At 44.0% G+C, this 11,647-nt stretch overlaps 1 protein-coding gene across 2 annotated transcripts; it reads right to left on the reverse strand.

Moving 5' to 3' along the window:
* Positions 1-202: 202 nt before the first annotated feature.
* LOC114246130 (uncharacterized) lies at positions 203-8,250 on the reverse strand. Of its 2 annotated transcripts, none has more exons than XM_028178539.2 (9): positions 7,886-8,250; positions 7,324-7,470; positions 6,304-6,459; positions 5,518-5,683; positions 4,499-4,734; positions 3,620-3,737; positions 2,871-3,070; positions 2,238-2,367; positions 203-607 (listed from the first exon to the last, which is right to left on the reverse strand). In XM_028178539.2, exons 1-9 carry the CDS (start codon positions 8,012-8,014, stop codon positions 237-239), a joined length of 1,653 nt encoding a protein of 550 aa, XP_028034340.2. In that variant the 5' UTR covers positions 8,015-8,250; the 3' UTR covers positions 203-236. The 2 variants fall into 2 exon arrangements, with proteins under 2 accessions (XP_028034340.2, XP_028034339.2); XM_028178538.2 differs by having other exon boundaries at positions 203-610.
* Positions 8,251-11,647: the final 3,397 nt, after the last annotated feature.

The following is an 11,647-nucleotide window of genomic DNA, read 5'->3' on the forward strand; positions in this document are numbered from 1 at the left end:
CAGCAGCTGACCGTGTAGTGTATAGACTATTACTCATTTGTGTCAGTGCTCCACGCTATTTTGTTTGTTTTTGTCAGTGTTTAAAGTCTATAATGTGCAAAAAAGTTTCACTTTTACCGTAATTTCATAAAACCACACAATCCTTTTTTTTCTAGGTAACGTTCCTCTTAAAGAAGAAAGAACAATAATGAAAAAGACACAGCTTTAAATAATAATAAAATAATTTAATCCAAATCTCACAGCATTAGCGAACTTAACAGCGGTAACGGTTCACGATTCTTGTTCAGTCTGTATCGGAAGCGGTGCAGGCGCCCGGCGGCCGCCACCGCGCCGCCCGACCCCCCGCCCCCCACACGCGCCACCCCGGCCCCCGCACGCGCCCCCCCGCCCCCCGGCCCGGCGGGCGCGCGGCATGCTCGCACGTTGATGCTGATGCGCGCGTCGCACCGGAACTTGGTGGGTTCGAACACGGCGTCCCTGTGGACACTCCGGTTGGTCCTCGTCGAAGGTATCAATCTGAACTTCGGTCTCCTGGGCACGGGACGTCGGGGAATGCACACCGAATCCTCTTCGTTTTTCTCGGCAGGAGCGTTTTCGTTTTTGACGGCTGCTAAAATAAATTAGTGATGTTGAAAGTTTTTTTTATTTTTATTGCTTAGGTGCTTAGATGGGGACGAGCTTACAGCCCACCTGGTGTTTAGTGGTTACTGGGGCCAATAAACATCTACAACGTAAATGCGCCACCCAGCTTTGAGATATAAGTTCTTACGGCCTGGCCACGGGGATCGGCGGTGCGAACAGCGAAGCGGTGGACGAGGCGACCATTCGCGCAGCACCGTTTGCAGGCAACGGGTACTCACGTTCGCCGCCGCGACTAGTAAGGAAGTCCGACAGCGAAATGTCTATATCGAAATTATCTCGATATTGCTTACAAATTAATAGTTTTTTGGTTCAGGACCTATTATTTGGAAAATATTGTGAAGTACATGATTTGAATAAGAATCGGAGTATACCTATAGATGGAGAATTCCACAAGAAGTACGAGAAATACTTTGGGTGGCTAGACTTCCAAATAGCTGGTCTAGCTAGTACTTCAGCTTTTTTTTTATTGCTTAGATGGGTGGACGAGCTCACATCCCACCTTGTGTTAAGTGGTTACTGGAGCCCATAGACATCCACAACGTAAATGCGCCACCCACCTTGAGATATAAGTTCTAAGGTCTCAAGTATAGTTATAATGGCTGCCTCACCCTTCAAACCGAAACGCATTACTACTTCACGGCAGAAATAGGCAGGGTGGTAGTACCCACCCGTGTGGACTCACAAGAGGTCCTACCACCAGTAATTACGCAAATTATAATTTTGAGGATTTCATTTTTATTACACGATGTTATTCCTTCACCGCGGAAATCAATCGTGAACATTTGTTGAGTACGTATTTCATTACAAAAATTGGTACCCAGCTGATATTCGAACACCGGTGCATCGCTCAACACGATTGCACCGGACGTCCGTTAGGCCACGACGACTTTAAAAATATAAAATAAAAAATAAATAAAAAATATAAAAATTTCGGCGTTAATTTTTCGCGGCGAAAACAACTAAACTCATTTAATCACTGTACTATTCGCCGCGACTACCGCTCGACTCCGTGGCTTGCGCCGTCCGTATTCATGCATTTGTTTTGCTCGCCCGCCGCATCGCGCGATTCGCTCGGTACATTTCGCCGGTCACTTCGCCGGTCGCCGGTGCGCGTGGCTTGTTAGGTACATTTCTATGCGCTTATTTTAGTCGCTAGACGCTTCGCCGTTCGCACCGCGCGAATATTCGTATCGGCGAATGTCCCGTGGCCAGGCTGTTAGGTCTCCGTATAGTTACACCGGCTGCACCGCCCTTCAAACTGAAACGCATTATTGCTTCACGGCAGAAATACGCGGGGCGGTGATACCGACCAGCGCGGACTTACAAGACGTCCTACCACCAGTACCTACCGTTAAGTACTCTACACAAGCCTCGTTTGAAGAAGAACATGTCAATGGCATGTCATGTGTTATTTGTTCACCCACGCATGTAGCTGATTCAAATAGTAGTAATAATTAATTTTCCAATATTTTCATTCATTTTTAACGTCGAAGGTCCTCAAGGTGACAGATTCCATGAGGTGATCACGAACGTAGCCTCGATTGAGTCGAGGAAGTTTCGTAAGAGCGCCTTAGAATATTTATAGCTGCATTTACCTGAGACGGGGAACACAAGCCGCCTGGGCAGTATAGACTCCCCCAGCATCTCGTACATGGTGTAGTCGGTGGTGACGTAGTCTTCCAAATACGTCGTGGGTTCAGATCTGAGGAGACACGTAGAAGCATCCTGCGAAGAAAATAACACAAGTCTTTAATCACGACAACATAGAACGCTTCCAGAAGGCAGCAGACGAGATTCAACAGCAGATAATTGAAGACATGAGTGGATGAAGGTGATATGATACAAATTGTATATTTGTACTTTTTCTTCGTCGAACCCGTCGCTTGCGACGAAGGGCTCGACGAGCGAATTAACCCATTGACACAGCCCACGGACTTTCTCGCTGGATCTTCTCAGTGGGTCGCGTTTCCGATCGGGTGGTATATTCTGTAAAGCACTGCTCTTGCTTGAGACCTTAGAACTTATATCTCAAGGTGGGTGGCGCATTTACGTCGTAGATGTCTATGGGCTCCAGTTAGCACTTAACACCAGGTGGGCTGTAAGCTCGTCCACTCCCATTTAAGCAATAAAAATAAAAAAGCTTCGTGCTTCGAATAGGCAGGGAGGTAGTACCAACCCGCGTGGACTCCTCAAATAACGGAGGGGGATGATAAAGAGAAAATTCTGACCAGTATAGCCTCCCTGAGCATATACATTCCGTGATGGGGCGGGGGTCGCGGGCCCTGCATGCACTCGTCCAAGTAGTCCAGGTAGTCCTCCAAGCACTGGGCCAGCGCCGTCCGGCCGAGCGCCGTCACGCACTTGATCATGGGCGCCGTCAGACGGTCACGGGTGCCTTGCGACAAGTAATCGTACAGGATGCCCTGTCCTGGAATTAATACATACAACGATATTCGTTTTGGACGATACTCAACCAGAAGGAACCAAAAAAAAACAAAACAAATTTTTAAATTTGAAAGAATATGATGATAACAATCTTCATCGGTTATATCAATGGAATAAGCTACGATACTCATTTGGACGATAATCAACAAGAAAAAACCAAAAACCAAAATCAAAATTTTAAATTTGAAAAATATTATGATAACAAACTTCATCGGCTATTTCAATGGAGGAGGCTACGATACTCATTTGGACGATGCTTAACAAGAAGGAACCAAAACAAAAAATAATAAAATTTTAAAATGTGAAAAAATATCATGACAAAAAGCTTCATCGGGTATTTCAATGGAGTGAGCTTAATTGAAGTTCAATTAAAAATATCGAACTATTATGATACTAACACCAAATAAAACGTGTTAAGCGAAATGTCGTCTTTCACCATCGAATATTCTTTTCGACGTTTCAAACTTATTATTCGTAGTCACAGGCAGCAGAAAAAAAAATACAATATAATTAGGTATGTGATTGTAATTACCTATTTTAACAAAAGAAGGCCAGGTACGTGTGATTTTCGTTAATATCGCAACCATCTTCTCGGCTAACGTTCCATTACCCAATATATTTGAGACCATCACAGGAAACAGCCTTTGGAACTGGAAAAAATTATTTAATTTAATGCATACATATGGACCAGTCTCGCTATCCCATACGATGCCAAACAACAACAAAGACACAAAGCAAATTGCGTCATCCGTCTCGGGGCATAAGATCGAAGTTTCCATAGCTATAAAACAACCGTCAAGCTCTACAAACCAGAACATGCGGCTGCGTAAGGGCAAAAATAATCAGCGGTGGTATTGACGCATAAGACTTACAATATCCACAGCTTCAGTAATTAGAACGGAACATCCGTAAAAACCACTGTACATTTATATATTAATATAGATATCTCAAGGTGGGTGGCGCACTTACGTGGTTATTACATATTTTTTTCAATGGTTACTGGAGCCCATAGACATCCACAACGTAAATGCGCCACCCACCTTGAGATATAAGTTCTAAAGTCTCAAGTATAGTTACACCGGCTGCCCCACCCTTCTACCGAAACGAATTACTGCTTCACGGCAGAAATAGGCAGGGTGGTGGTACCTACCGGTTCGGACTCACAAAAGGTCCTACCACCAGTAATTACGCAAATTATAATTTTGCGGGTTTGATTTTTTTACATGACGTTATTCCTTCACTGTGGAAGTCAATCGTGAACATTTGTTGAGTACGTATTTCATTAGAAAAATTGGTACCCGCCTGAGATTCGAACACCGGTGCATCGCTCAAAACGAATGCACCGGACGTCTTATCCTTTAGGCCACCAAGAATTTACCAAGGTTTAAAAAAAAAAAAAAACATTTTTTACTTGCTGTTGTATATTTGTATCCAGACTGCAGGGGTTAGAGCAGAGCGCGTCCACCATGTCCAAAACGTTGGACTGCAGCGGTTTCTTGGCGGGAACGTTGAGAGCATTCAGGTTGTCGTCGTTCAGCACCAGCACGGCCAGATTGAAGAGGTTCGGGAATATCGGACCTATCCTTGTGTTCGTCAGCAGATCTTCGACGGCTACTTCCTTTGGTTTCTTCCTTAGGTTCAATATGGCTGAAATATTAACAGTTGATTTATTTCAATTTCTAACGAAATACAAATTAATGCTTAATTCCGTTATCACGACACTTAATGTAGCCTTCGGTATCACAATTCAGTTCTTTCACTTAGCTTGAGGTGATCCTTTAGCTGTTTCGCTTCGAATAGAACTGATTACTAACTAGCCTGCATCCGTGTAGTCTTTGCAAAGCTTTTACAGTCGACACGAGCTATCTCTAATTTGCCAGAACACTTTCGATAACACTAGGTAGTCGTTTCAATATACGTTTCTGCTTTGTGGCGACAGATAGCGTTACTTGCAATGGCATAACGTTATCATCATCAGCCTGCGGCAGTCCACTGCTGGACTTAGGCCTCCCCCAAAGCTCGCCACTGAACCCGATCCGCGGTTCTACGCATCCAGTCAATGCCAGCTGCCTTGCACAGGTCGTCGCTCCATCTAGCAGGAGGGCGTCCTACACTACGTTTGCCGGTTCGCGGTCTCCACTCCAGAACACGTCTACCCCAACGGTTATCGGTTCTGCGACATATGTGACCTAGGCATAACGTACAATCTCTCAAAACTTGCAGTATTCCTTCAGTAATATAAGGACATATCTGAGGTCTAATGAAAGTGTACTATTGTAACTTTTGACAGACAGGGCCAGTGGTTACCAATTAGATGACACAAAAAGACAATGACATTGGCAACGAGCCAATATTATTAAAGCTCTTATAGCTTCCAAATGTGTATTCCCTCCTCAGATGTGTATGTAACTAGTAATATTTCGAACTCACCTCTGGCTACTTTAGTGTAGTAATTATGTAGTTGGACACTTATATTACTACTACTACTGCTTAAACTTTTGTCGTCCATTATCCATTCGACGGATATCGTGGGAGGCGAGCAATACACGTAGGTCTGCGTGGATAGGGCGAATTCCGTTACATTTAGAAGATGTTCCTGTAATATATTTTTTAATTATATAAAGTCGATCTTGTTTCGCAGTCCAAATAATCATTTGAAAAACACAGTTAGAACAATTTTCTGTTATTTATTGCATATATAAGTGTCCGAGCTCACATCCAATCTCGTATTAAATGGTTACTGAAATTGCCCAATCTCAATTGTATCACATAATAACGAAAATCAGAATGCATAGCTGCACAGATTTATGTGGGTGAGCTCACTAGATCTCACTCACTAATTCAACTCGCTGGTCACTTATTTTATGTTGATGATAATCAGAACATCTTAACGGAAATAGTCTGTCAATATATTAATCTGAATAGATAAGTATACAACTACTGTATACCCAAACTTCCCTTACATTGGTCTGTAATAGCATTATAAGCAATTTTCATATCTAATTTCTTAATTCTTTACCCCTTAATTGCTATACTCTTGATATACACTAGACATGCACTATTTAAAAATGTACAGCCAAGGTCAGAGTCTTGTTTATGTTCAATGGTTTCTGGAATTACAAAAAAACTGTTATGGTCCCTATCAAAATCTCAATTGTATTGTAATATATTGGATATGGCTTGTTTTAGTCAATAAAATAATAAAGCTAAACTTACAATTTGACAGCAATATTTGTTGTCATCTCCAAAGGAAGCATACTGAGATCCACATGCTCCTGCCACAGGACTAGTGTCGGTTAACATAAACACAGTATTGACATCCCATGCGTCGACACGTGACTTTTTCATCATCTCACTATGTAGGGCTATGGTCTGTAAAAACGACATTAATGTATTCCAAAATATTTTTTACAATGTTTAAATAAATGCATAAGAAAATATTTGAACTTTTTCTATTATTATGATGATGGTATATCATATAGTATGAATTCTGTCACCCTCTTTGAGACATGAAGTTTTTATCTCAATTGTTTTGCCTAATAGTTACTAAGTAGTTAGCTAGCACAGCAGAAATAATGTTCCTTCCCATTACTATACACCCTTTTCTTTTTTTTTTTCGGGCCGAGGGCCGAACCTCCTGCGAGGTCACCGCGCCTAGGGGGCGCGCGGGGTATGTGAGACTCAACGATCTGCAGGTGTTGAGAGCAGGCCGCGGGTCCAAGGAATTTACGGCCCACCCACTAAACGACTCCCATGCACTCTTACACTCGACGTCCGATCTCCGTCCGGGGTCAAAACCCGGTCAGAGTAGGGGGGTTCCCGCGGTCAACACTACAACCAGACATGCGACGCCACCCCGAGGACGCCCGACCAACGGGTCGTCGAGGCGATAATCGACGACCAACGACGTCGGTCTCCGCGGTACGGCGGCCCTACCAGGCCGCTCGGGCGATGCCGCTGGTGTTCCGAGATACCCCGCTGGGCCAGAACCAGCCTGCCGGGTCAGAACGCGATACACCGCCGACCGGGTTGATAAATTACGTATCTGCATGTTTTTCTATATCAGACAATGTAATGTAAATGAATAAAACAGCATAATCACAGGTTGTGATTTATAACTTGGTATCCAAATTTATTCTCAATTTTGTGATTTAAATTCAATTAGGGCAGACTATTTAGTCAGTCATTAACATTTTACCTTTGTTCAGTACAACTATATGATTATTAAAAACTCACACTTATGGTCTGTCGTAATTTGTAGCTGACATCCTCAGCAAGATTCGTAGCGGCCTCAACGTTGAGCTCACATGCAACTTGTTCTGCCATGCAAAACACAGATTCAAGACCCACTCCAGCAAATCGGCCTTGTGATGACGGTCCATCCTAGCAACATTTCAACTAATTATTATTATTGTACACACTTTTCCATAAAAAATTTAAGTATAGCAATTTTTAATGATTTGTCAATTCATAATCCCAAAACTTTAGAACAAAGCAGATTTAATTAAAAATGGCTAGCATATTATGAATTTTGGAGAAATAAGAATGTACAAAATACTTATCACATAATTAGAAGAAACACTTATTAGATACATACTTAATAAATTAAAATTCTTGACTACTTTTTCGTTCGTTTGTGTTTCATAACATATATGTCTTATATTAAATGGGTGATATGGGAACGACATCAATTATTCATCATTGCGATCCAATTGCTCGGCTCGCACCACTGAATCCATCATCGGAAATTTCTTTGATATTAAAAGAAGTTTTTACTAAAATTTGGTACATAGCCTACCTTGTCATTGAGAGGTGGTGTATCGCACTGACTAGATCCAGATTCTGAAGGCACAGATTTGTTTTTATCACGATCACGGCTACTTGTGGATTTTTTCACATGATTTTTATTACTAGATGTGTTAGACATTGTTTACGTTGGGTCTTGTTGTTTTTATTTACTCATAATTGTGATGAAATGACCATGCTTGTTTAAAAAAATATACAGCTTGTATTATAACATTACTAGTTGTTGAAATCAACTACAACTATATTTTTTACTTTATACATTTAAGACGCAAATATTATTTAAATTTTCGTTTTCGTATATTGCCAATATTTCTACACACAAATAACACAGACTACTAAGAAGCTTTAAATGTCAATGATGAAAAATACCCTAATATAGATTAGAGTAAAATCTATACAATACCCTGCCTACACAATACATCTGTGTGTAAATAAATTTAAAAATGTGCACTTTACCCTTGTACGAAGTGTGCAAGCTTTATGTGCATCAAAAATAAGTAATGTATTCTAGTAATACAGCAAATCTAAATATCCCTTTTTTTACACACAGCTGAACGAATGAGCTCTTGATGTTAGTGATTACCAGACCTTAAACATAAAAATTTGAATGCCGTCGCCCAACTTGAAAGACGAGGTCTCAATTGTACAATAATTACGCAAATTTCAATTTTCGCGGGTTTGGTTTTCATTACACAAGGCTGTTCTCTCATCGTAGAAGTCCTTCGTGAACATATGGCAATATACGTGTTTCTTTAGAAACATTGGTAGGTACCTGCGTGCTGAATATAAGCACTGGCATAGCACCGCTTATAACGTTCAATGTGTTCAAACAATCGTCACCGATTAATCGATCCGAATAGATTCCAGTCCATCCAAATCTTTATTACTACTCTTTAAATAGTTTCTTAATACAATATGCCAATAATTTCGTATGATATTAAAAACCATAATTACCATTAATTTTGCTGTGTGCAATTATTTCGAGTTCGTATCGCTTGTTTAGCTTCAAAGGTTGCATTATTTGACGTGTTTGTCGCGTTTCATACTATTTGACTAATTTTAAAAATATGAATAGTCCATGTCTGCGTAGACAGCGTAGACAGCGTTTGGCACTGCTATGTTCTATGAACAACGACAAACTATAACCATCAAGTGGAACGTACGCTTATAGCTTTATCTTTTAGGAAGGTAAAGAGCCCAGAGTCCATTTAGCATTGGAGCCCACTGACTTTATAACATACCTACATGCCCGCAGCACCCTTAATATGAGGTCTAAATCTGAATTTATTTTATTGCAAGTGTTCCATCTTACAATCGAGAACTTATTACTGACCCCATCAGAAATAGGCTGGGTATTTACCTCAGCCTTACCAATAACTTACCAATGCTCAGAAATACGTTGGTAATTTCAATTTGCATATCGTCTTCAGGGTTTAGACGCGAGCGGTATTTCCTTTTTATTGAGACTAATTTGCTAAGTCCAGTTTCACATGAACATGTTGATGCAAAACGTATTAAAACTATCATGGCATATTTGTTTAAAACGAAACATTTCTTTGGCCCGGATTACCAAAATTTTAGGTAACACTCAATCTTAATTTGTTTCCGAAAAGTAGCATCTAATCATATTGTTGCGCGCTGGGGTTCGGGATAAATAAAATTCCACCAAAGTACAACTAAAAACTGTATTCAACACTTAGAACACTTAAACACTTCACAAACACTTTCACAATTCTCAATTCGCTTCTTCCGCATCGCTTCAGGTGATTCGTTCGCTGTTTCGCTTCGAGTAGTTCCGATTATTGACTGACTGCGTGCCATCCCCTTTTTTTTTTTTTTTTGTCAGGAGGAAATCGCCGGACTTCCGCCCTTCACTGGGGATGGAGGGCGGGGCATGTCGGAGTCGAACCGACTAAAACCTCCTGTCTCTCAACAACCAACGTCCAAACCTCGCATGAGACAAAACTCATGAAAAGGCAAAGGGGGGAAAGTGAAGCGTTTAGTGCGGAGCACATCTCTCCCATCACCCTCCCCCTCGGGACGCCGGACTGGCGGTCGTCGGCGCCACGACCACCAGCCCTCTCGGTCGGCAGGCTATCCGAAGCCCGCCTAGATGGCGCCGGTTAGAATGGTCTATCCTACGGAATACCCCGCTGGGTCAGAACCAGCGTGGGTTGAGGATAGCCGGCCTTCCATCACCCGGATGCTCATGCATAAAACGCGTACAGAGCAGCTTGCACGTCGTCTTCTTAGGCCCCCTTCGCCGGTCCCCAGGCCGACATGTGAGGGGACCCGAAACACTTAGAGGGCCAGGGCTTGGGCGATATCCGCCTCCCTGGCCCCCGCTCGACGGCGGCGGGCCTGTGCGTCTCTCACGCGCCCCGCCGCCTCCTTCTGCGAGATGGTGCACTCGCAGAAGTCGAGCATCGCCTTCCACGACTCGTCGTCACCGAGCATCGATGCCACAACACTCGGCAACGACAAGTCGTTTCCTATTTTTGCGACGAGGACACGGCGCCACCCCTCCCATGCGGGGCAGGCGACGAGCGTGTGCTCCGCCGTGTTCAAGTCGCAACCACAATGGTGGCACTCTGCCGTCGGCTCGGCTCCGATCCGGTGCAGGAACTCACCGAAGCAACCATGCCCAGTGAGCACCTGCGTGAGCCGGAAAGTGAGGCGTCCTCTGTCACGATTCACCCAGTTCACAAGAACCGGGCGAATCGCCTCGACGGTCCTACGACCAGCCGAAGGATCGGCCAGCCGTCTAGACCATGACTCCAGTACGGACCGCCGAGATTGGGCCCTCCGCGCTCTGACCACACTGGGGCTGGGACGCGCCACGCCCCGTACACGAAGGTCAGCCCGCCACTGATAGTCAGCAGCGAGCGCCTCCGCCTCCAGGACCCAAGGCGGCGTCCCAGCCAGTACACACGCCGCCTCGAAAGAGATGGTGCGATAACCACGGATGACCCTGACCGCGATGGTGCGTTGCGGCCGTTGCAGCAGCTTCGCTACCCCCACGGCCAGGGACTAGCCCCACACGGGCGCCCCGTATAGGGCCATTGATCGCACCACCCCTGTATAGAGACGGCGCGTCACCTGGTCAGGCCCCCCAACATTGGGAAGGAGCCGGCTTAACGCGCCGGCCACCCCCAACAAACGAGGGACCAGATTCTGAAAGTGAGCACGGAAGGTCCAACGACTGTCTAGAATGAGGCCGAGGTACTTCAACTGCACCCCGACCCCGATACGGACGCCTCCAACCACGATATGGGCATCGACAGGTGGCACTCTCCGGGGCCTGTGGAACCACATGGCCTCGGATTTACTGAGCGCCACAAGCGTGCCATCCCCTACAACGCTTTTATAGTCGATACCACATCCCTAGAGTTATCGAGAATATTCCACACATCTCTAGTATTGTTTCCGCTATCTGACAATAGACGGCGTTGTACTTCTCGAGCGTTCTAGGTGCTACTAGATCCTTCGATATTCGTTCGACTATTCGGCGATAGATGGCGTTACTCTTACCGGCATAGCAATATATAGCGGAAAAAGTTTAAAGCAGAAGAATTGGAAGCATCACTCGATGAAGACCATGCCAGATGAAAGAACAGCTTGTAGAATGATTGAGTATGGATCAAGCAACCATTTGCTGACCTTTAAAAGGCAAGGAGATAGTGCCGTACGAATGGAAATCGAGCGACGTCGAAAGGCCTTTTTTCCGTACGAACAACTGCTCGAACGACAGAAA

Source organism: Bombyx mandarina, chromosome 12, assembly GCF_030267445.1.
Source record: "Bombyx mandarina strain Sakado chromosome 12, ASM3026744v2".
NCBI lineage: Eukaryota > Metazoa > Arthropoda > Insecta > Lepidoptera > Bombycidae > Bombyx > Bombyx mandarina.